This window comes from Egretta garzetta, unplaced genomic scaffold, assembly GCF_000687185.1.
Source record: "Egretta garzetta isolate BGI_Z169 unplaced genomic scaffold, ASM68718v1 scaffold271, whole genome shotgun sequence".
In the NCBI taxonomy this organism is placed as follows: domain Eukaryota; kingdom Metazoa; phylum Chordata; class Aves; order Pelecaniformes; family Ardeidae; genus Egretta; species Egretta garzetta.
The window spans coordinates 4,720,647-4,747,970 of record NW_009258669.1 but is presented as its reverse complement, the minus strand read 5'-3'; the positions used below and the strand labels follow the sequence as shown (position 1 = coordinate 4,747,970).

At 34.4% G+C, this 27,324-nt stretch overlaps 1 protein-coding gene across 3 annotated transcripts in view; it reads right to left on the bottom strand.

The window, feature by feature from the left end:
• MAN2A1 (mannosidase alpha class 2A member 1) overlaps positions 1 to 27,324 on the bottom strand; it is a 112,297-nt gene that overhangs the window by 51,608 nt on the left and 33,365 nt on the right. For all 3 annotated transcript variants that reach the window (XM_035888471.1, XM_035888469.1, XM_035888470.1), the window contains 5 exons: positions 26,552 to 26,729; positions 22,604 to 22,806; positions 17,088 to 17,273; positions 15,576 to 15,684; positions 13,046 to 13,113 (listed from right to left, as the gene is read on the bottom strand). In XM_035888471.1, coding sequence (XP_035744364.1) covers positions 13,046 to 13,113; positions 15,576 to 15,684; positions 17,088 to 17,273; positions 22,604 to 22,806; positions 26,552 to 26,729 — 744 coding nt within the window. The remainder of the gene's footprint in view (positions 1 to 13,045; positions 13,114 to 15,575; positions 15,685 to 17,087; positions 17,274 to 22,603; positions 22,807 to 26,551; positions 26,730 to 27,324) is intronic.

The following is a 27,324-nucleotide window of genomic DNA, read 5'->3' as shown; positions in this document are numbered from 1 at the left end:
AAACCCTTCTATTAAACATATACATTCAAGCGTCAAAGAGTAACCTGACTAGTCTTTCCTGTAGTAACTATTTAATTTGCTGTGAAACATTTTCAGCCAGAGCTGAAAAAAGCCACCCCTCATTCTTATTTCAAATACTTTCTTTATTAAATTATCAAGAAAACACATAAACTGCTATAGATATACTCACAGGGAAAATGTGAATAAACAACTCTAATCTCGGTCTCCTAGAAGAATGCTATTGCAAATTTTGTTTCTTAAAATGAAATGTTAAGAGTATCTCAGACCACTGTTCTTTTTGTTTCACTGATGTGCATAAACATATGGGCAGACATATATATTGATACATAAACACATTTACTGGTAACACCTGAAACACAGTTACTATATTCTTTTCAAGTTCATTCAATGCTGCCTTCACAAGCGATGCATTCAACTGATGTGAGAAACCAGAATTCATTACTAATAAACGTCAGAGGATAATCAGTGACAGGATTATTCAGAAGACCACCTCTTCAGGACACTTGGACTCACAACAGCTTAGAACATTGCTTGGTGGTGGACCTTTATTCAAGTTTGCTTTGAGAACCAATTCCTTGAGGTACTCCAGCTCAGGCTGATCAATTTTACTAGAATTTCTCTGACAAACCTTCGCAGACGGATTAGAGCATTTCCCATTATAACTCATAAGAACCATTTCTCTGGGCACATATGCATTATTTCAATGCAAAGTTACATGAACAGCACCTTCGAAGCTGGTTAGTTGCTTTCCCTCTTCTATTACAGAGGCTAAGCTAAAAAAACAGCTAAGTGGTAAAAAAAGCAAAACTGCTTCAAGTACATCCAAGATTGAGAAAAGATACAAGCCATGAAGCCAAGTTATGTACTACATCAACACTCTTCCACAGAATACTGAAAAGGAACAAACAGAAGCACGTAAGTTTTCCTGAAATGTCAAAGGGATGGGGGAGTGAAAGGGAGGCAAAAATCATGAATACACATTGAAATGTTTTAAGCCCTACAGAAAAAGAATTGAAGTAACTCTACATATGTTAAAAATCACCAGGACTGGTGGATTACAAACTAGAATTCAACTAGAAAGGTATTCTGAGATCTTGGCAGTTGATGAATTTTGATGCACTAAGATTTTAGAATTCTAACCAGAAATGAAATTCTCTAAACAAAGTCATCCTACTGGGACGATAAAACAAAAACTCTCCAGACACTAACTGGGGGGCCAGGAGAGAATCTAAACTGTTCCCTAGCTGAAAACATGAAAGAAAAAAGTACTTCTAAAGATGTGAGAAGAGTCAGTAGACAGTAACATTGTTTAATTAGCAAACACTGATGTGTATGAGGTGGAAATGAATTGGGGATTAGTATTTAAACTGTGTAAAGCAGTGCTTGCCACGGTAGCTGCCAAAAATACCATGAAAAAAAATCTGAATTTTGTGACTGGTGCTGTACAATGGAAGCTTAAAAAAAACAACCCCACATATAAATGCTATATGTACAACTTGAAGTGTCCTTAATCAACAATTTTTTTTTTTTTTTTTTTTTTTTAAGAAAAGGGATTTGGGATATCATCTGAAATCATCTGATCATGCTGATCCTCTGTCTCTTCAAAAATTAGACATTTTCTAGTATCCCAAACAATGTTCTTAATATTGCTTTAGGAACAAGACTAATCAAAAGCCAACTGTCCAGGCTCATGATTGTGATATTCCCCTTGACAGAAGATAAATGCTTTTTTCTGCAACTCTTGTATCAGTTACTAAGTTGAGCTTTAGAAACTATATGTTTCCTAGCACTTCAAGACAACTTTCAGTCCTATTCAACATTTATTTATCAAGAAATTTAGGTAACAGCGGAAGTTTTGGACAAAGTCATTCAAAATCTCAAGCATGAAAATCATGTGACCAATCCAATTTCCAAAGATACTTAAGTCTAATTCATGCTTCTTTTAAAGAAAATTTGACTCTGCAGTTTTAGAACTACCCTCATTTCCCCCTCTGCCACACGAACATTTATTTCTGAAATGTAAAAAGTTCTCCTCATTTCATCCAAATTATATTTTTTCTAATATGTGTTATTCAAAACACAGAACTCTAAGCCTCTGTGTATCTTGAACTATTATCAATGACATTTGGTTCACAACTTTCTTTTAGAAGTGGCAATCCCTACCAAAAAGTAAGGGAACAAAGAATGTGGAAGTCAATTTGTCAGTTTTGAGTTTAAAGGTCCACAATTTCCTGTGGAATTATTTAATGTATTTTTGAAGAGATATGCACATATACATGTCCATATCATACTCCAAAACTAATTTTCTTCCTAGTCCATATTCAGAAGGAAGCAAAACCAGTAATAGCCATAAAATAGAATAATTCTGAATCAGCTTTTTTTTTTTCCCCCCAGAAGGGAAAATACCTTCCATGTCAAACCATATCAACTAATTTAAGTCCTGTGTTAGGGATTTAGGATATTTCTTTTATAAATGTAACTGGATGCATGCACATACATATACCGTATATGCTACATACCAGGAGGAGGGGACAGCCAAGGGGAAAATCCAGAATTTTCCAGTATTAGGAAATATCTTGACCTTTGCATTCCTATAGAGAACTGATCTGTTGATGCTAATGTAAGTATCTATTACTCTACTCAACACTTCTCACCTCATCAGAAACCTACCTACCCGTAGTAAAAAAAAAAAAAAATAAAATAAATCTATTACTCTGCAAACACTTAATGTGTAAAACTGTTAAAGTACCCAGCACTCAGACAGCTCTTTCATCAAAAGCGATATGGAAACATTCTTCCTTTTACAGCAGATCTGCCAAGTTCCCAAACAACATTTGTCAGAGAAAAAAAAAACTGTTTTCCTAAACAGGAAATTCCTTTTGCCTGTATGACAAACTGAGCATGAATTGCTGTGCTTGTGCATTAGGGACAGCAGATGTAAGCAGACCTGTTCTCTCATTAGAGCAACTAGTTCTCATACAAACACCAGGTAACATTTCAGGTCACTGAAAGGTCTTGTGTGCCAGTCCACTTTTCTCATTTATTCCAGTTCGTCAAATGAAAGACAGTATGTACTAAACAGACTATCCCATAACCTTAGGCCATGCTGGATACTGCAAAATATGCTGGTTTGCTATGACTCTCAAGACTAAATTCAAGAGACAAAAGGCAAATCTAGATATTAATTAAAAAAAACAGTGGATTAGAAGGTTGCTGTATTTTAACCTCTTAATCAGAACGAGAATTCAATAGGACAACCTTTGACAAATGCTGTGATCACTGCTGTTGAAAACTGTCCAAATCTGTTTATACTTTTCCACAGCTCAAGCACCCGTTTTTTGCTAATATAAAATTACATTTTTATTTATTTTACAATAAACAACATTTCTTCCAATTACATCTTCCTTTTTTCCACTGCAACCCTTATACAACTGATTCTCTTTGAAACAAACCTGTATATATTTATAGATTTATGTTCCTCATTATCAGCCTTTTTAAACTAAACACATGATACTCTTTCAAATTTTCTTTGATCACTTTCTTTAGCTTAGTACTCTTGTTTTCCTGTTAAGCCTTCTCCAAGTCTCATCTCTTGAAGTATGTTTTCTAAAACTAGGTACCGTATTTTTGATGAAGCCTTCATTGCTCAGCGTAGCACACACTTTCAGCTGTATTTTACACAGAACACATCCATTTAAATCATCCAAAAGCAAAATTGCCTCTAACACCATAGAAGTAATTCTCAATCTGATCTCCTGTAATGCCTAGTCTTTTTCTGCTTCACTAATGTCTATTTGGTTAGTCCCCACATTATTTTACTATGTGGTGTGTAGTACTTCCACCTGCCTGCTTAATTTCATTCTTTGACTAGAATATTGGCTCCAGTTTACTATGATAGTTTTAAATTATAATCCTATATAGAGTGTTTGTTCCCAGTATGACTTCAACTTTGTAATCTATTTACATTCTACTCTATTAGCATGATTGATAAAAATCACAAATTGTGTTCTATTTGTATGATCTGAACTAAAGAATTTCTTGCTTGTTTTTGGCCTCGCTTTGCACAAAAAACTGCACCCTGCTCAGACGCATACGCAAAGACATAAATTGAATGCTATGTGATATCCAATATTTATCAATGAACATTTAACCACTAGGCAACCAGCAAGTCAGTCTATTAACTGAGCGAAGGCAGCACTGGCAAAAATGCATTTACAACAACCTGACTAGAAATTAAATGAAAGTGTGGAATTAAAACATGATGCCAAGCCTGCTTCTTTGCTTTCCAGTTTTAAAGAAAGGGGATGAGATCTACTTCAATATTGCTGTTTGGTTTAGTGGTTGTTTTTTAAATTTAACCTGCACATCATGAGAATGAATTTTCACAAAAAGCTATACCAAGTTAAGCTCAGAGCACCAAATGAAACTACAGTGAAAGTGTGCTTTATACTGCATCAACACACCTAATTATATTACAACACAGTTTCAATAACTGCTACAGCTTCAATGTACACTTCCTTCAAGATACTGCAGATGCTGAAACCATTAGCGTTCATAACTATACAATCCTAGACATTTAATTAAACAGAAAAGTCCTTTGTGAGGAAAACCTTATGAATAAAGAGCTGCAGTCTGAGATATACTGTAGGACGTGAATGTGAAATATGGGGGAGTGGGAATATGGATGGTTTAATAAAAGTTGAAGTTAAGCAAACTGTTCTCCATATAGTCAGAAAAAAGCAAGTTGTCCTCAAAAGGAGATTCCAATACCTTACCAAGGGGCTTTTCATTAACTAGATAAATTCTTGAGGAGATTTTTCAACTAAATTGGATACGATAAATAATGCTAATATGGTCCTCTACATCACATCTGGCTAAACTTCTTGTAAATTTAAGAATCTGAATTTGGGAGTATCAATACTGTCACAGATGTAACAAAAAACCTAAAATTGGTTTACATCTAAGCAGCACCTCTTATAACCCAATTAAACTGTTTATTATAGAGTAGAATATTAATCTTGAATATATTTAACCAAATATAATATATGAACAAATATTAAGATTTTTGTCTCTTCCTAAATAAGTCATCTTTTGCAGTTTATGAAAAAGTCCTGCAGAGGAATTAGTAGGAATCTAATCTCAACTTGAAACAAGCACATAATGTATATAAATTTGTGTTGCTTTCATAAGGTATAAAAGGTGGAAACAGAATCTGTTACTCACAGATCAGCTTTTCATTATAAAATCAAACGCTGACATCAAGTAATAAAAGAGATAGTATCAATAAATAAGTAAATTCACAAGAATTTGACTAACAAGATAGAAATATGCTATAACAGCATTTGAAGAGGAAGTTAAATGCTTAGTTTAGAAATACATCTGTGTTAAAATTACACATACTTTCCAAACCCAGTAATAGCTGACAGTTCTGATTAACATACAAATAATTAAAAACAATGATACTGTGCTTAAAAAAAAAAGTTCCATTATCTTAGCTTGACAACGCAAAGTCAAACTTCAGATTAGTTATTAATGGTGAGAAAACTCACACACACATTCCTATCAATTCTCTTTTTATAACTCTGCATATATATCTTTATAATATCCATTGCTCATGCAAAAGGCAGAGAATTAGTCAGACAATAGGCACATATTCCATCCCACTACTCTCAGAGGAAACAGGACCTTTGTGTGGTTTTCTCAAGAACAAACCATGGAACACCCTCAAGAAAACAGCATTCACGATAAACACAGACAACAGCACAGCAAGAACTATAAATTTTGAGAACACAAAAAACCAACAACAACCTAAGACAAGACTTTTAAAATGTTATGTACCTACTACATATGCCAGATACACATACTTCCTATGATTTGGATGGATTCTAGTGGCACACATATCCTAATCTGGAGCACATAACTACTCTCCAAGTAAGGATAAAAGGATTAAGTCCAAAGGCACTATTTTAAATTTTTCTTTTACCACAAAGTTGTGAGGTGTTCTGAAGTCCAAGATGGGCTTGAAGCCCCCTGACTTTTTCAGGATCAGGAAGTACCTTCACTAAAATCCTTTCCTTGTTCCTCTTGTAGTGTAGGCTTTATAAATCTGCATTTAGAAGGGAAAAAAAATCTGGTTCAGAAGAGCGGAAAGACTTTAAGTATGCCATATCACTTCAGTCTGTGCCTTGAGAGCCTTGGACTAACTACAGTATTGCCTCAAAGCAACTCCAGTAAAAAGGCTGAAGGGGCCAGTGCCTGGAAAAAAAAGAAATAATACACAAATATACTAATATATTGAAAATGTGTATCTTCTACTTCCAAAACTGCTTCAATAAGTACATGCATACAATGCAGATCGTTCAGTTATATTCAGTTCTTTAGTAGCATATTCCTTCATCATGATCACTTTGGTTTTTGAAAAAACAAACCCATTTTTTTTCTCCCGCCAAAGTATGTTTAGTTAATCTATTCTTTCTGCATTTCGTACAACACTTCCATTACAAACAGTGTTTTCAGAGGAATCCAGAAATTTCATGTAACACCTAACTGTGGAATTATTCATTTTCATGTTACAATTTTTATAGCAACTGAAGTATCAAACACCTTCACAATCTGATTGCACTAGTACTGCAAACCCCAACAAAACCTGTTGAAATTCTGTGCATTGAACCAAAATCCCTAAATTTGTGTAGTTTTGAGAAACTACAAAGATTCTACAAAGACTACAAACTGCATCAACTTATGTACTGGTTTAATTTTGCAACTGCAATTTCAAAGACAGTCAGTAAACAAGAATATTTAGAACAGACCATCACCGGTTTATCAACAATAAGACAGACCAAAAACTGAAAAAAGTTTGCTTTATAAGGATTTTATGCAAGGAAAAATTATTAAAAGTTTGAAATTTAACAACTTTTAGAACAACTTGAATTCAGAAGCATGACACTCAAAACTGACTTTTGAAAAATAAAGATTCATTCCACAGAAAGCTTTGGAGTACAATTAATTGCAAATCAAAGCTGCTTTTTCCTTCTTAACAATGTAAACTGATAACTCAAAAAATGAATGACAGATCAGTGTTAAATAGCCATCCCTTACATCAAAACTGACATTCACCCCTCAGCTTATTTGTTGTTTTGTTTTCAGAGGTCCCAGATAAACTTCTGGTGAAATGTCCACTGCCAGTGCAGGGAGTCAGCTCTGAGATAAGCCTGCATGTAGTGTAATTAACACAGGAAGTAGAAAACTCACACAGGAAAAATTGAAATCTCTGAAAAACTGCTATGACCTTACAGAAAGAGTGGGAATTAAGAGATCAAGGTGCTGTGAACTCTTCCATACCCCTCTCTTCCTCTCCCATTGGACATTGTCACTGCAGAATTTTCTGGGTTTGGTCATAAAGGTAGTTGCTAAACTTAGGCTATAAAGCAGAATGAATGTATACTGCTTTTAGTTTTGTTCATTTTGAAGTAACCACTTTAGCCAGAATGATTTTTAGCTAATGTCTCAGGATCCAGATGCCTGAGTTACCTTGTGTCAGCCAAGCATTTCATTGCCTTTGCAACAATTCTTCCATCATGAAAATCAAGACAATGCTTTTTAAACATCCAGTCAATTTAGTCAAAATGACCTTGAGTTTACTACAAGCAGAACATGTTCATGGCAGTTACAGGTCACCTGAAATGTAGGAAATTGATCAGGCAGCTGAACACTGAGATTACCACTTTAAAGTAATTTTTAAAAAAATCATTAGGCTGCCTAAGAAGCCAGGCTACTGGAAACTAGAAGTGCGGCTCTTCACCTATAATTTCAAAGGGTATTCTAATTTTTTAACTACTTGCACTACTGTGCTGAGAACACAAGTGCTTAATTAATTGTTGTTTCTTAACAGAAGAGAGTCTTAAAGCTTTATTGAATGACCATTCATCTTGTCCCCCTCCCTTAAAGTTACTAATAGAGAGGTTTCACTTTAATAAAAACATAGCAAGGTTGTGTATATTGCTATTGCTATTTCATCCAATACAAAAACTAAACCTGTTCGTTTGTTTTCCATTTTTTTTTTTGTTGTTTGTTTGCTTTCTTTTTTTTCTCCCCTGGGGAACAAGCATGCTTATTAACAATGTATAAACTGCCACACATATTTTTAGCCTCATTTTAAATGTTACTGTATCCTTTCTTGTTGTCTTTAAAGATTTTTGTGCTTCATTGACAACTGAAAATACCCTAGGTTCAACTGCCTTTTTTAAAAACTGTTTCAGCCTATAACTAGAGATACATACACCTCAGAACGCATGCAAGCATAAAAGGTAATTAAAATGTATATTATTAAAATGTCATATGCTGTCAGAGCATCCTCTCCTTATAACTACATTGGACAACTCTTTAGATTGATTGTACCAATATGGGAAACACAGGTTAAAAAAAAAAAAAAAAACACAACAAAAACCCCATCACCAAAGTTAAAGTTGCCAAGTGAGAATATTAAAACATTACCCCAATCTAGTCACCTTCTAAGCTTAGAAAGACACAGTTCCTTTGGTGTGAAGATTTAATCAATTACTTCACGTTATCAGGACAGCTTTCCCTTTTGGCATATGATACCAACAAGGTCTCCTTCTCAGGCAAGTTATCCTTGCTGTCATTTTCCAACCAAATACAGTAACATACACACTAGTCTGCCAAAAATTTTTGGCCATTTTATATTATTCTTTATCACACAGTAAACTTAATAACATAGCTTTTATTTCTACATTATTGTGCTGTGTAGAGAAAGCAGCGGGTACACCTGCCAAGTGAATTTTTGAAAGGTAACCAACATGCAAAATCTCGAAAGTAAATCAGAATTTTCATTCTCAGAAAAGATCACAAATTTCAGGATGAGCACAACTTATGCCAAAACTTTGTTAATTACAACCTTATGCCAAAACCTGCTCATAGATATTGAAGTAAGGATAACAGCCCAGATTATTTTGTATCCTCTGTTTGGAAAAATGAATCTTTCTTTTATAAGGTGGATGTCACTAAACTGCTTGGTGCTTTGACAGGTCTTTGAAGAAATCATTGATTACAGTGTATCCTACTCTGAATTAATCTCCTGGGACACCTGAATATTTCAACTAGTGGAAAATGTGTCTGCTAAACTATTTAGCTAGTCTGATAAGACGGGTATCATACCATTCCTCTATAATTAGGTGACAAAAGTAATTTGCGGGCAAATTATTAAGTATTATTGTTTTAGCACTAATAATAATCCTAAATCAACAATTTTAAAAAAAATCTTCCAATATCATAGTATCTTCAGTTCAGATGGGATGCCTTACAACATACTTGTAAATGTGTAACGAAGCCCCTCAACCAGCTACATGAACGTTCAGAAGTGAAACAAAATAAAAAAAAAAAAAGCATGATTGATACTGTTAGGTCTCATTTACTCCTAGGTTCACCATGTAGTGTGAAACAATACTACTACAAGACCCAACTTGGTACAGACAGCCAATTCAGTTATTTGGTCATGTATCACATTCCCCTGCAATGCTGTCTCCAGTGAACGTCGTAGTTTGTCAAGATTTCTTAGCTATTTCTTTCACACTGTCGACACACCCTTCATCAACAGCCAACAGCTTAAACTGGATGGGCAAGATGTTCAAACCCCACACACCGCCCCCCAAGTCCACTGAGTACAAGTCTTTTGCCATCTGGGAAGCATGACCTCTGGCAGACTATTCCCAAGAAGCAATGATTATATCAAAGGACAGGGCTCTCACAGAAGTGTGATGCAGTATCCAATTTAGAATACTCACAGGCTTTGCCTCCAAGGCGTTCTGAAATTAACAATTATTACAACATAAGACAAAAGTAGTTCCATATCTAGTTGGATATTATTTCATGAAAGCTTTGTTTTTCAGATAGAAGTAACTTTAAAAAAAAAAAATCATGCAACTCATTTATCGGTGAAAATGCGTTTAGTGTAATTAAATGCGCCATAAATCCAGTACTCAAAAGCCTGATCATAAGACCACTTAGTTGTTCTAAGGTGGCAGAGTCACAGTAAGATTTAAAATATTCTACATACCTGTTTCATTACTTTTTTTTATAAAACTACAGATTCATAAAAAGATGGCAACAGAGCACAACAGAGACGAGATGCAGGGACAGGAGGAGGAACAATACCAAATATATTAAAAGTGGAACCCAATTAGAAACAGTTTGAAAAATACTTCTCAATCACACAACAATCTGGAGCTACTTCATATTAGAAGAACAATGACTACTGAAAGATAAGATTTTTTTCTCTTTTCCTTTTTCTCATGTAATTAAGTTGTACTAGCTCTCCTGTACAGTCTGTCCAATTCATTTTCACTACTGACTACAACTTGCACAAGCAATGAAGAGATCACCTTACAAAAAACATCAAAAAGGAAGACTGGATGAGAAAGGCAAAAGCACACTACCAACTACTTCCCTGTTGAAAAGTAGATTAGATTTGAAATTGACAGCATCCACTCAGTAAAATAAGAAAAAAAATAGGAAAATGATTGAGTAATTAATCAGATTAAAAAAGCCATTATCTTATGAGCTTCCCATCAGTAGTGTTCCTCTAAATTTATAGGAGATATGAACCATTTTTTTTTTTTTTTTTAAGAATAATCAATTTACAGTACAGCTATTTTTAAAAATCTTGACATGGAAATGCAAAACTACGAAAAGATACATATATTCAGCCAACAAAAGAAAAGTAACACCTTGCCAGTAACATTAAGTTCATTTCTATCCCACATAATGGCATATTAGAACACATTAACAGAAAGAAATCTAGAGATTTCATGCTACAGACATGAACAATGAAGATTATTATGAATAGAGGATAACCAAATAATAAAGGTTTGCTGAGAATCAGTATTTCCAGTCTGCTGCTGTCTCAAAATTTGAAATGAAAAACCAGTTTTGTCTTAGAAGCTTCAAACTTTGAAGTTTAAGCACAGTAATCCTTAATGATAAATTTATCAAGTTGAATTTAAGATTCTACTGAAATGCAAAGTCATAATATTCACATACTAGATTTGAGCAAAAGTTACTGTCTCAGCTTACATACCACTTGTCACAACAGTACTTATGTTAGTTGAGATTCAGACTACATCCAGAGATAAAGTTAGAAGCCTAGAAAGACTAAGCTCATTTTTATAAGAGAAAAATAATTGAACATACACATTCAAATGAAAATTTTAACAAGAAAGGAAACATGAAGTAGGGTGAACTTAACATTGCCTTGAAAGTGTTTCCAAACAGGAAGTCATTACAAAAAAAAACAGGTTTCCAGGCAGCAATATCAATATTCCCTTGTAATCTTTCTCCTTCCCTTCCCCCTCACATTTTTTTTCCTCTGTCTCCCATAATTCTGATTACACAGTCTTTGCAACATCAACCACATTTTATATGATATCTTCACAATACCAAACAAGTTAAAATTAGCAATTATCTACCAATGTTATCTTCTTAGTTAAGACAAGCTTAGAGAACAGCAGCAAAAGGCTGTTAGGATAATACTGATTTTAAAATAAAAAACTTGACATGTATATCTACTCAACATACAACTAAGGGGGGGAAAAAAAGCAAATGCCTGAAATTCATAAAATACTTGGCATGCTATGCAGTGAGATAAGTGGAACAGTGGATGCAAACAAAAGGCATATCAGGGGATGGAAGGGGCATGAGGGAAATTTTAACAGCTAACCTAGGCAAAAAAAGCAAAAGCATTAAAGCTATCCTCAAACGGCAAAGAAAGTCTACATCATAACTCGCCTCCAAGCCACGTGTTTATATACAATCCTCTCCCAGTGAAGTTATCTGAGGATATATTTTTAAAAAGTTGAAATGTTTTAGTTAAATAAATAGCTAGGCACCCGAGGTTTTTTACCATTTTGGACGAGTTTAAGATAATCTACTAGCACCTATCTAACACTCCAATAAGTTAATACTACTGCTATTAAAAAAAAAAAGTATGTATGCATCTGACTGCTCTAGAGACAAGATTATATTAAAACTACATATACATACACATTATATACATACTTCAGAGGACTGCAGACAGCTTCCCCCAATTGCTCACAAGGACCCAACTTTGCTCAGTTTTCAAAGAATCTTTTTAGAACCTTTTAACAGTAGCAGTTAGTCTGCTGAATAGTCTGACACCTTCATGAATTAGGCAAGTAAGTTTTATCAGCTTGCCACTTGCTAGAACTAAAGAAATTAAAATACTAACATCAGCAAAAATAACATTCACTACTTTTTGAATGAATCTTGAATCTTCTGTTCTGTAAGCAAAAATCTTGTGTTACTTGATTTACAAATACAGCAGTTCTCATATCCATGCATCTTATTCATTTTATTTGGATAATTGACTTTTAATGAATGTTTAAGTTATTTCAGGTTGGATACTGAATGTTCATGGGGATAGCAGGATGTCAATTTCAAATGAATACTCTAAAACTGCATGTAAAGTAGTAAGTGCTGTTAATACAATGGGAAGTTGGAGTTAAGAGAAAATAGTGTCCTAGTTTATCTTCTGCTTGAATTTTGAAGACAATCCAGCATTTATTTATTGTGATCTTTAGGCCTTATAAAAACTAAGGTTTTGCACACAGTGTTAATTAAGCTAGCTGTAATTATGTTTAATTAGAATTTTCTATGGCTGCTCTCAAGCATAATCTATTAAGGATTACAATGTTATAAAAGCATACATTAAACAAGACTACCTTATTTGCTGCAGCTGAATTAGTGGTGTTTGAGAAACTTCTATAGTTTTAAAGTGCTGTGTCCCCTTTCAACTAGACATAGTTTTAGTATTAGCATAATATGTCAGACTACCTTTTAACCTTTTTTCATTTTTTTTAAATATTTTTTAAATTTTATCTTTATTTTGTGTGAAAGTTAGAAAATATTAAATGGCATAGAAGCCTACTAGGTAGTGAAAACACACACATTGCTAAAAGAATCTTAGACACTAAGTAATACATTAATTATTTACCTTGGTTGTGATGTCAGCTTTATAACTGTCTTGTGTGGCAAAGAATCTTGGGAAGACTGAACATCTTCCTACAAGAGAACATCTTTGAATTTGCTTTTGAATACACTTAAACATCTAATATATGAGCTTTTCTATTATATGAACTTTATGAAATACAAAACCATGGTAGCCATACCATAAACAGAAGGCTATTTTAGCATGTTACCACAGAAGTTTATAAACCAAGTACTTTAGACTGACAAAAGAAAAAGGCTCACCTTGACCAATTCATTGAGAAACCTTTGCTTTCATTCAATGTCTCATTAGATACCGTCACCATTTTTGCATACAAGACATCATAATCAACCAACTTCTTTCAAATTTTGCAAATTTATATTAATTTCTCTTGCTATAAATTTACTCTCTGAAACCCTACACACCCATATATTTATCACAAGGATTTAGAGTTTAGTCTTCTGTCAGGTCTCATTGTTACCTTACATTGTACAAAAAGAAAATTTTAGAAGAACTAAAATTTTTGGGGGGTGTATGATTTTTATGTGGTATAAACTACTTGAAGACTTGTTTCACAAGTCTAAGTGACCCCTAGTTTTTGTTTGTTTACTAATGTACAGTCTGTAAAACTTAACACGATGTACAAAGTATTCAGTTACCAGCTGAGAAAACCGTGATGCTTTTGTGTGTAACTAAGAACAGCAGAAACACAGTGCACACAATGTCATTCTGGCATCCTTCCATAATTCTCATTTCCAACTTCTTTTTTTATGGCTTCAAGAGGGGCAATTTTCCTCTGGTTGTATCTACTATCTACTGGGATGCTCCTATAGTCTCTTGCTCTGTTCCATTGACCATGTGTTTTTTCTTTCTTCACTGCTCAAAGACAACCAACGTTTTCAATCCTACAGTCTTCATCATTTGTCTCTCTCAACTCTCTTGACATTCATTCTGAATATCTATCTCTGAGCAATTCTTGATGTCAGCTTCCATCAGCCACCAAAATACCATGATGGTATTTCAAAACAAGTGCCTTTGAACTTTCTACTTGCCCAAGGTTTGTAAAATGTTTTCTGTAAATATCCTGAAGTTGTCCCATTAGCATTCTACAAATCCCACATTAAAACCTTTTTGTTGTGGTAACCAAAGAACAGTGGGAGTATTAGGTTTATGATACACTGCAGTTACTGTATATCATACAGATAAATCATAATCTACTTCTGTAATCACCTTTTTTCCTGTTTTTATATATATCATAAATTCATTGAAATAAGAACTTCATTTTTCATTTCTGCTTTCACTGTGGTAATAGTGGGTTTAACTTAGTATGCTCCTAGGCAATACACAGTTTAAACAGCAGTTAGTATTTCTACAATCCAGTGATATTAATCCAGATTCATAAAGAACAGGAACATTTAAAGTTTAGTAGAATTTAACATCACAACATCCTCCAATACTATTCAGAGCAGAAGTGAAAACCTCATTCCAGGAATGACTTCAAAATAGTCTTACTTTATGAAGGTGCACATTCATTTTGTCAGCTTTTCCAACCAGGAGAAAAGTGACATATTTGTGGCATGCATCTGCATAGCACACATCCACAGGCACATATAAGCATCATGCACATATATTTTAGTATCAAAGTCATAAAATGTAAAAAGAACTATTTTAACAATTATTTTTTTTAAATATACATGACTGGAAGAGTAATTTAAGATATGACACATCTAAGTCAGCAGAATATAAGTCATGTTAGCTATGTTAGAAGTGTGAGGTAATCATAAAATAAAGACTGTCTTAATCCTGGTATGTTTGTGCACAAAGAAACTCAAGCATCTTGTTTCCTCTCTATTCCACATGTATGGACTTAGGTAAACTTCTTAAGACTTCCTAGTTATCACAGCAGAGAGCTTTTGTTCAGAAAGCGAAGAAACTAAAATTTTGAAAAGAAACAATATTAGCAACTGTGTTTCTTCAACATGCTCTTCTGTGTAAAGTGACTCTCAAATGATATGTGGGGATCTGTTGCTGACTTTATCATCAGTAGATTCCTGTTTTGAATTTCAGCTCAGAGAAAAAAGCACAAGGTCTTGTCTAGACCTGGTCTTGCAAATTCAGCTTAGGCTTATGTTCAGGATGGAACTTTTCCTCTTCCAACATTTGATAAGTGATAAGTGAAGTCAAATTACAGGCCTGCACACTGTTACATATTCATTTATCATATGCATGCCACTGAAGCCAGCAAAATTATGCCCACAAGACAATTAGAACACCTAGTTTGACTATGTGATTAATAAAGTGCAATAAAATTAGGCCATTTACTTTAGATGTGTGGGGTTTTTTTCAGCATTAACAGCTGAAGCTTTCACTTTTTACTTTCCAATATCTTCAATTAATACGAACAGAAGTAAGTAGCAGATTTTTGAGCAGTCATTAGCAGCAAATTTCACTCTGACTTTTCCCAGGCTGCTCAAACTGTATTGAAAAGACATAGTTCACATTTCATTTTTGGAGAAAATCACAGAAGATAGCTCACCATCTTCAGGAACGGAGTTGATATGTCATAAGCACCTTTATCTTTTAGGATAAGAATATGAGCAGAGTCAATTATCACTTTCTTCAAGTTCATTATTGAATGGAAAAGCCTGTTGAAAATTTCAAAGTCTTAGTTAGTTTTAATTTTTTTTATTCAATGTGATAACATTAACATTTAAAAATATTAAAGAACTTAAAAGTATGAGAAAAATAAGTGTAACCTTTAATATCAATATAGCACAAAATTAAGAACAGCTAGTGGCAGTGAGTGACGAGACCGCAAAATGCAGAAATATTCTGAATTTCGTTATATATATACCTTGCACACTGAAAATAAGGTACATCTCCACCCCATTGTTATGCTAAAGAACATAGACTCTCAATATACGAAGTACTTTTTAAAAATGTTAATCTTAGGAAAATTTGTGGTTTATATATATTTGATTTCCAGTATCTATAATAGAGACAAGCCTCAAACAATGGTCACATAGGTGAGACTGCCTTTAAGCAAGATTAGCAAAACAATGAGAAACACAAAAATTTAAATTATTACCATCATTTCCATTGCTTCAACTGACATAAGGTTTACAAATTCTTAAATACAGAGCTGTGAAATTTTATTTGTAAAGTGAAAAAAGCCTTTCTTTTACTCTCTCATATAATCAAATGCATTGCACGTTTATACCCTGATTATACCTATGTTTTAATAGATAAAAAAAATCAACAAGTTTATTGAATTTAAAAATTCCTGTAATGAATGCAGTTTAAACTGAGAAAGAGTATTTTAGAGGCATTTAAACCAAGAACTTATTATTTAGACATGCTCTAACCACCAACCATCTACCAACACCTACCTCAAATTTACTAGTGCTTAACATTTCAATATGTAATAATCTTCTGAACAAATGCGTAATTAAAGCATATACGTCTGTGGATGTAGATATATGTCTCACACGCTCCTCTTCAAAACAAAATTCCACAAAGTAGCTGGCAGAATAATTTGTCAATACCAAGAAAGCAACTACCCACCAGATACAATAGCAATAAGTAACAGACAAATTAAGTAGAAGATTGGCAAAATGAGAAAGATTTCCCACATTGAAAAAAGGCAGGTTACAGAGGAAGTGGGATTTTCCAAGGAACATGTGCTTAAATTAGCATGTCTCTTGATCATTGCTTAGCACAGGCAGATATAAAATGTTCTCCTATACTCCTGTAACAGTTACTGCAGAAAATAATAGTCCTGTTATTAAAGAACCCTCAGTATCATGTCTACCTAGCATCTTTCAAAACTTCAGAAATTTTGTTTGGACATCAAATTCTTACTTCAGAGGATTAAAAACTATTTTGTAAACTAAAAGCACGGGTAATCAAATCCACTTCACTTGTGGAGACCCACTACACTTTCAGGACTGAGTACACTGCTAGCTATAACAAATCTATATCTCTGAAATAAATACTTCTGTTTTTAAAAAGCAAAGGGAAATTAAGATTTAAGTTTATAACAAATTACCTAGTGCCATAATCCACAACTACCCAATCTTTAGATGTTCCTGTAATAGCATCATGATGCTGAAAGAGTCCAAGGTTCCTCCTAGCTTCTGTCAGCAATTTATAGTTATCCACTGAAGGAAATACACCCATCTTCTCAGATTTACTGGACTGTATGAAAGCCAAAGAGTAGAGAATTTCAGCTGCCCTGGAATTGCAGAGAAGAATCAAATATACAGGTTTAAAAAGCAAAACCAGCATGCATTATACCTGAAGAATAAACTGATATTTTTACATCTTTCCTCATGCCTTGTTCTGCGAGTTTTTTAAAACTTAAAGTTGTGCTTTTTAACCTGTTGCCAGCTTCAAACAGTTAAAAATCACTGCTGCTCTTCATCATCAATTAGTTTTACACCTTGTAAGCTTCCTGCAAGGCTTCAGTGACGGAAAATAGAGGTTTAAAATAAAAATACACCAGTACAAAGTAACATACCATTTTCACAAATGTGTGAGGTATACAGATCTGATCTTAAAATGATACAGTAAGGACAGACTGCCTTAAAATTTCTATTTCAAAAAGCAACCTATTAAACAAATAAAATTATCTTAAAGAAATATATTAATCTGTACATCCTATATAATATCTATTCCACCATTTGTACTTTAAGCAAACTAAATTCTCCTAAAGGCAGTTCCTGTACCTGCTCACTATACGTTCTCCTGAATGGCAAGAACACTGGATTCAAAAACTCCTAGACTGAATCCAGACCTCTTCTCTCCTATTTCTTATGCAAAAGCCTAGCACTGAAATATTACCATTAGGTTCTCACTTGATTTATGAGAATCTGGTTTTATTTTACAAAAAAAACCCCAAAACCCCATCCCTATAATTGCCAGTCATTATGAATATCTGATTAACGAAGATGCCTGTAGAAATTCTGGGAAACCATGTTAGTTTTTTCCTATCTCCTTTTCCTAAAGTGTTACAGTTTTTTTGTTAAGTCTGAAAAGTGTCAGATTCCTTTTCAAACTTTATTTGACCTCAATGAAGGTTTCTCAAGTGTTTGAAGAAATCAGGAAGACATAGGTTAATGTAATAAAAAGCAAAAAAAGCAAAATAATATATGTTCTTGAAACAAATGTAAAACTAACTTCTAGGCATGCAAATAAAAAAAACTAAGAAAAAAAGGAAAATACTTTAACTTTTACATTTATCCAAGCTGTCAGTGAGTGCATGTGTTCAAATTTAAACTAGGTACAACAAATTTAATGATTTTTAATAATTTTCAACTTGAGTTTTCAGACTATGCATTGATATTAACTGTTAACATGAAAGACACCTTTGGACTCAGTTTGGTCTCTTTGTCTTTATGCATCACGCAGGTGACAATTATGTTAAAACTGCAGTAGCATGCATCAAACTAAACTGAAAGGTACACATATAACAGCTCAAGTTTTTTTATATTGTCAATATTTGAGGAATAGCATGAAATTTTGCTCTTACAGGTAAGATAACTCCTCAGAAGCTACAGACAAAATCAAGGTATTAAAAGTTGTAATTCCTTTTTTTTTTTATTACTAGTAAACTTAAGCTTAATGACTGTGATTTTAGTGTTCCTTAGTGCTTTAGTGTTCCTATATGCATTCGTCCTACTTTCTTCTATTACAGCTTAACCTGAAAGGAAAAGAAGTATATTGTAGGTAAAAAGACAACAGCTGCACATTCATCTAGTGAATAAGCCCTGTCTGAAAGTGTTTTACCTTTTTTTAAAAATTTGACTTAGCCACTAAACACTGACCCAACTATAGCTTTGAAGAAAGTAACACAACATTTTAGTCCTCAAAACACAGGTTATATTTCCCTTCCCACAATACAGGTGGGTTTTGTTTGTTTGATTTTTTGGGGGTTTTTTTGTTGTTTTTTTTTTTTAAATAGGGAAGTCCATTATTTATAAGCAAGGTAACAACCTTAAAAACAAGAGAAGTGACATTAAAATGAAGCTGTATAGTAAGTACATTTTCAGTTCGTACTGCTTCCAGAACTTCACTTTAAATCCGTTTCATCTATAAGGGACACTTGGAACACTTTTGCCTTTCAGAAAAATAACTAATTCTGTTTTATGGATCCATCCAGTATATCAGTCTCTTAGACTTTCCTTTCAAGTCTCAGTATTATTCTAAACATTAGAATGGTTCAATGGTCAAAGATGAAAGACACTTAGATGTGAAACCACAAGATACTTTGTATTAGAGAACACTTCAACTTATAAGTAAGCATTTACCTCTCTATATACAACTTTTATAGAAAGATATTAAAGGTTTTCTCACCTCTGTTTCAAACTACTACAGATTACCTAAAGCAGTTACCACAGATTATCTACTGTGTTCTAATTTGTCATTGTATCTCTGCCTGATGGGACACTGCAAATAGACCTAAATTTACTTCACTGGTTGCTCAAGGCCTACACTAGGTTACCTTTAGGTCCACTTTATCTGTAACCTAAATAAATAATAAATCATTTTTCCAAGGGTTTCTGAACTCTCAAGATGTGGTCTTTTCTATCCATCTGTACAGTTAGAGGTATCACTGTGGCTCTTGTCCTGCTCCTGAATTATTTCAATAATCTTTTTTGCAGACTTGCCACAATTTTAACTTGATCACACCTGTAAAGAATGAGAGCTCAGAATGCATTCCTAACTTGCCCCAAACTACGCTGTTGTTCTTTGCACCTTTCCATTATTACATTAAACAAACTTCTGGTCACTGATTTCATTACCTTTCAAACTACTTCAACCCATCCACCCCTCATCCATCTCTCACTTAAGATTAAAAAAAAAAAATCAGTTATGTCTCAAATCAGCAATGATGTCAATCTCCATTACCAAATCCTTACATTTCATGCACTTTCTTTAATGCTCAAACGCAAAACTTTTTTTAAAAATGGGAGAAAACCAAACAACCAACTATTTTCTTGCTTAAATGGCCAGTCATCATAGCAGGTCCTGCGGTTGAACATTGTTTCCTGGCTATTAAGTAGCAGTAAAGTACTTCTTGATCCTGGTAGTGCTGGAACCTACAAGCATTCATCCTTGGTGAAGAATACACACACACACTTATCTCCTGTTCACTGTTCATTCACCCACATATATATACATACACTTATATATGCACACTAGATAGATAGATATAAGTTAGCTCAAAAAGAACTGTGGAAAATTTAATCACAAGGTTGGGGCGAGGGTGTTATTAATTAAATATGATCATAATATATTTCCTCTGACTTTAAAGAAAACAAAAAATAAAAGACAAAACCCCTAATTCTGCTGTTCTGACAGCTAATATGCCATCCTTGAATATTCTCCAGGTCTCAAAGCAAAACTGCCAAAACCCCTGATATTAAACTGACAAGAACACATCTATACATTTTGTTCTTACACGTCATTCACAGAGGATAATAAAGGATGAAAAACTTCCTAGGTGCATTTTTAGAAATGTGCTTTGTTTTAAATCGTAAGACTGCAGGTTTAGTTTTCTTCATGAGACTCTTTACCTGTATGTTTAGTACCTTTTTTAGAAGTTAAAGGTAACAAATTCTTACATGACAGAATCTTTTAACAGTGTAAAGTTGTAAATACAACAAGTAATGCTGAAAGCAATTCACATGAAATTTTTTGCAAAATAAGTAATAAAAACCAGCAAAATGTTAATACAATAAACACTTAAAAATTTTGAGAAAATAGGCTAGGATGAAGCTAAAAGAAAATTAAATCCTTGGTGCATTTTAACAAACAGCAAGGAATTTAGGCAAAAGTATGAAAAACAATTAAGTAGGGAATTCAATTTATAAAGACACCATCTGTCCCATTTTCTATATAACTTGTATTTTCCAGTAGCAGTATTAAACAAGGCTGTCTTCACTGCAAATCAAAGATTCTTATCATAAACAAGCTAATTAGAACAGAGCTAAATAGTATTTTTAATGTCGATACAGTAAGTAAAAGAAAATGCTTCTAAGAAAATCGTATCTCTAGTGATGCTTGATAATCCATTTGTAAACTATTTATGAATTGTTGTCAAACTTCCTAATTATTGTTAGCCTTACAAATGACCTCTATGTAATCTTCTAACATTCTTGGTTTTGCACATAAGTTAAGCATAACACTTGTAACATTCCAAAGTTCTGATTAAAACACTGCAGAAGTCGCTCCTCCAATAACTTCTCCTTACTGTATTATCTTTACATTCTTCTGCTGAAGGGATCCCCACCTTGTTTTTTGCAATGCCTTCAAAATGATGTTACACTGTCTCTTCCCTAACACCTTTCTACTCTCAGGCCCTTGATCTCACTTCTCCTTACACATTTCTTAAGTCTTTCTACTGCTTTCATTTCTTCACTCATTTTCTTCATTTCCTTAGGTTTCTTACTCTGTATTCTTAGGGTGCCACTTTCATCACAAGAAAAACATACTACAGACCACAGAGGAGCTGTGTCCCAAGTTTGTGAAGCTCCGCTTTACCAGAGTAAAGGCTTGATTCCTTGGCAGAAGGAAAACAAATTCTGCTAGATATGGAGGTTTCTCTTCTGAAATGCACTTGTATGTGTCTCCAAAACTCTACTTCCCATGCTCCCAAAACACTACTTTCCACACCTCTCTTGCTCCCTCCACTACTGCAGCAGACATTACAGCACACAAAAGTAAGAAATCCTCAAGGAAGGATTTCTCTAGCACAAAAATGTCTGAACAGCACATAAAGGCACTACAATAGGTGTATTTTAAAGGATCCTTCCAGAAGAAAAAGTGTCCTTTGACTAAGGATCCTTGGAAGAACAATCTTTTGGAAACTTGAGTTTCCAAGTGGTGGAAATAGATGAAATGTCCAGGGTTTACATCCTATGCATCTGTCCCAGATTTTTTCTGGAGCCTTAAAATACAGTTAAATCATTTTACAATGCATCTTAACTACAGCTGCTACAAGAACTAATTAAATAGTCCATTACAAAAGTTCAGCAATAATTTTTTCTTTAAAGAAGATGCAAACACTTTTCAGCAGGGCAGTACCTTGCAATCTGAGATCACTTGGCACACAATATTTCTAACTAATTCTCATCTGACTCTAACAACCCTTGTAAAATTTGGACCTTTGTATTTCTCTCTAAAAGAGTTCACAGTATAGCCATACTGATAGATTGATCTGACAGCTACCCAGATCCGATACAGAAATAAAAAAGCATACAAGTTGCTGTTTTTAATGGAATCAGGACTTGCTGCTACCTTGAAAAATATTTTAGAACAGCTTGTTTGGATGGAAAAAATGTCACATTTCTGTGAGTTTACTAAAAAACCAGATACACCAACTAATATTTGTAACAAGAACTACATTTGGGGGCCATTTAGTCTATTCTTATTGTAAGTAAACTTAAACTGTGCGTTTCAGTAACACTTTTCCATCTGTCCAACAGATTTAAAGTACTTATATATTCATCTCTCCTGTGTGCCAAGATATATGTTATGAATTTACTGGATGGCAGTATTTACCGTAAGTAGGATTCCAGGACTCTATCCAGTCGTTTATAGAAGGGTCGTGATGTAAAGTATCCACTCCAATAATGATGATCTCTGTCTGCATAGGTGAAGAAGTCTCCACTTAAAACAGGGAAAAATGAATTGCTGCTCTTTTCACCCAAATTGCTTTCTTTGCGCAGAGCTTCAAAGTAATCTGACAAAGTTCCAAACTGGGCCTGAATAAAAATTAAAATTACTGTAACATAGTTCTATTTCCTTTATTTAGACATACAAAGAGAATGAATATGCTTGGTTTCATATACATTTCAGAAATATGCTAGTCTTCCAGCAGAATTATAGCAGAAATCCTATCCTAAAGAGTTTTAAAGTTTCCTTGCACACTTTTCAGACAAGCTGAATAGCTGCTCCAAAAGCATTTCCATTTCATTTCAATTCAGTACAAGAAAGACATGGACCTATTGGAGCAGATCCAGAGGAGGGCCTGGCTGAGAGAGTTGGGGTTGTTCAGCCTGGAGAAGAGAAGGCTGCAGGGAGACCTGATTGCGGCCTTTCAGTGCTTAAAGGGGGCCCATAGGAAAGATGGGGACAAACTCTTTAGCAGGGCCTGTAGCAATAGCACAAGGAGTAACGTTTTTAAACTAAAAGAGGATAGATTCAAACTAGATATAAAGAAGACATTTCTTTACAGTAATGGTGGTGAACTGGAATGGGTTGCCCAGAGAGGTGGTAGATTGACCTTTAAAGGTTCCTTCCAACCCAAACTATATTATGATTCTATGATTCATGAAATATAAAATACTTCCTTTTTTTTTTTTTAAGTATAAATCTGTATCTAAAATACAAGCTAAGTCACAACAAATAAGCAAAGCATTCTTTCATGTTTATGAGTAAGTCTAATACATAAGCTAAGTAATATCTCAATATTATGTAAGTAGATGACTGGACTAAATAAGAAACTTAATGTAAAGCAACAAGAGCATAGTTGTCTTAATCCCGCGTTTTCAAAATTAACTCTGTTGTGCTCCAGATCTCCAACATATGCTTAACCTAAGATGACTGTTGATCAAAAACCTAGCATTCCCTTTTTAAAAACTAAATACAAAGAAATTGTGTTTTGAGATTTAACAGGGGAGTACGAAAAATTCATTATCTTCTGGTCATTTTTAAAAATACTCAGACAAGTAAGGCAATAACAGCGCTTTACAGGGTAGGTCAACAGACAGTACCCTCAAGCTTGAGAGGTAAAAAAAAAAGGGGGGGGAGCGGGAATAAAAAATGGAGAGGGCCTGGTGTCAATGTTGCCAGCATTGAAACATTTTGATAAAGGCATAGAAGGCAAACTGGATTTTGAATGACGGCGGAAAAATCAATTAATGGAAGTGGGAACAGCACAGATCACATTACCACAAGTATCCTCATAATAAACTATAATGAAAATTCTTCAAATTTAAACTAAGTCACCTTTTTGGTTTGTTTTTGTTTTATTATTTTGAACAACAGGCATACAAAGTAGCATGCTACAATTTACAACAACAGAAAACAAGTTTTTAGTACAAATCTTTTAAAAAGTGGTTTGGAATATAAGAACTATCACAGTGACAACAAAGATGTGCTATTTCAACTTTAAAAAAACCCTCAAAAGATAGTATTAACTCTTCAAAATCATTCAGAAGATCCAAGTATGTTAGGTGGATACAGTATGATAACTTGCCACTTTGGATGGCAGTAAAGTAGAGAAAGAGACATATTGCCACAGAAATTCCAATAGCAGTGATCCTTGCGTTATCAGGCACTTCTAGGACACTTAGCCTTTTCCCTCACTATCACAGACACCTACAAGACATTGTTCAGAAGGGGAAAAGAAAAAATATCAATGCACCAAGAGAAAGCAGGTACAGGTGACCTCCATTCTGTATGCTGGGTTACATCAGAGGAAGAAAACCTCACCAGAGGAACCAGCAAAATTGAAGAAAACTCATTCTAATGTCAAATGAGTGGAAACAGTAGTAGACTCTTCTACTGCATATAAAAAGCCTCATCTTAATTTATGCATAACAGATGTAAAGAAGACATCCAAATGGGAGATTAAACTCCCTGAGACTAAAATATATATCTTTTCCAGTAAACTACCACACAGTTTTAGGAACATAGAATAGTTGCTGGCATGAGAATCTCAATGCTAACAGACATATCCACTAGATAAACATCTCATAAGATCAGAAAGGCAGAGTAGGCAGTCCCTTGTATAAGTAAGAATATCCTAGGCATCTCAGCACTTAAGGTGTGACCTCTGCCTCCTTTATATAAACTAGGTTCTTAGGAAGCTGAGCTTGACCTCTTACTTACCTATGGAGTTACATTCCCCCAGGAAAATGCAGAGTGTGAAAGTTCTCCACCTAAGCTCATGATTCCAAGGATAAATAACATCAGTTAGAAAAAAAAAAAAAAAAACAAAAAAATAGAATTAGAAGGAGACATGCTCCAGTACCAATGGCGCTCCATGTGAGCAAAGTATCCTAGGTATGAAGTGGCTAAATCAGATGATTGCATATCTTTCTGTTTGGGTATTAAGAACCAGAAAAAGGGTTGGATACTTCTATGAGGGCCCTAAGAGCTGGTGTGATTCCCAAGGCATTAATCAATGGGGGCAAGCCAGGGCTAATGAAGTAGACTCCTACAGTCCTTGACAATGGGATGAACAGGATCTTTCAGATGTCTCAGAACACAAGCAGTCCTTGAAGAATGAACTCAGAGCTAGAGCCTTCATATTCTGCCCCAGAGAAGAAATCATCCAGCCTAGGTTATTAGGAATGGAGACCACAGAAAGTGGTCTTAACTGCTGCTACTACCCAAAGAGTAACAAACTACACACTGTATCCATTTTGAGGGGGGTAAAGCTGGTGATAGCAACAAGCTTTAGATTTAAAAGAGTACTCTCCAGGTCTATCTCCCTCCAGTAAGATATATCAGGCATTCACACCTATCATGTCACCCACATCCCACAGGAAACAGATACAAAATCCAGATCTCAGATGAGCTGCAATCCCAAGTGATCATCTTTCTCATGCTTAACACAAGTCGGAAGAACTAAAAATACAGGCACTACTCAAATCTGTAGCTAGAGGAGTGGGGGGAGATGTCAGAAAGGGTGAGGAAAAAAAGATGCACACACATACAATATATGAAGGAGACCAGACTGTGTTTAAAAAGCCTAAATGTGAAAGCAGCTCTCACGCAATAACTCAACAAAAAACAAGGTTGTGGTCCCTTATTTCTTATTCCCATGCTGGAAGATGATAAAAAGGTGTCCAAGCACAAAGAACATCTATAGTACAAGAAGTCCCTAAAGTACTCAGCTTACACTTAAAATGCGTGAATGTGTATCTTAACACTTAAACATAGTTAATGATTTGAAGTGATATCTCATCTGACAATTGTGTTAGTATGTTAGTATAATCTCCTTTTGTATCCAGATTAAGTCTCTTAGATTTTACTGTATTCAACATGTGCCAGCAATGGTACCTCTTAGGATTTGTTGTTCATTCTGGGACATAAAAGCAAGAGGGCCTAAGCAAAGCAACAAAATTTGCTTGAACTTCCAATAGGAAAATACAATAGTTTTAAATAACAAAGCCTGCGAGTCTTAAATAACAATGCCTGAAGCCTGTGAAAACAAGAGCACTAAGAAAACAATCAAACCTAATAGCTGTTCTCTACAGTTATCTAGTTGGGATGCTATTTATAGTTTTCAAGCGGATATTAATAGCAAAGTTTTTGGGTTGGAGGGATAAGAGATAGTAAAGGTAAAAAAATGTAATCTGCAAAGACAAACAAATCTGCTGTTAAATAACATATAAAATTCCACAGTTTAAAAAAACCCACAACTTTTTCTCCCTGAAAAATCTCAAAATACTGAGAAATATTATTTTTTCCACAAACCAGAAGAAGTGTTGTATTTACCTTAACATGCCACTCAGGATGAGAATTCATATAATCAAACAGCTTCTGATAATTCTGGTACTGCTGATCCCATTCTGAGCTCTCGGCATAGCGGAAATCATCCCCTAGTGGAGCCAACAGAACTTTAGTACGGAAAAGCTTTGACTTCTTTCTGTATTGATCTAAAATCATCCAAGCCCTTGAGAGGAAAAAAAAACAAAACCACACAACAATTTAGCAAACAAGAATAAAAGGTCAGCATTTGTCAAAACTATTCTTAGATAGCAAGTTGTGCATTAGGGTGACCTTAAATAAGACATACAAACCTCTGCTATTTCATTTTGTAACAAAAAGCTGGATGCAATTCCCCCCACTGGGACATCACATTCAACCCACTATTGTTGCAAACACTATGCTAATTAAATCCTCCAATAAGCTTATCAAGTTCCATCTCAAACAGTAGGTCAGTCTGCATCAATTTGTTCCTATGCCAAAACTAACCTTCAGTTTAAATTATGTTTACCTGCTTTATATTTAGATAACAATCCTAATCCTCTCCAGCCCTTATTTACAATAATAAGCAAACTCTTCTCATCCCCTCTGGTAATTCCCTTGGATACTTTGTTTCACATCTTCATGTCCTTGACAGAAAAACTGCCCATAAATTAATCTTTGAGGAACTCTAGCCTTGCAAAAAACAAAAAAAATTTAAAAAAATCTGGAGAAAGTTCACTACTAACAATCAATATTCCCCTTTCAGTCAGCTTCTTACCTGTCTTAAGAGCCAAACTCTC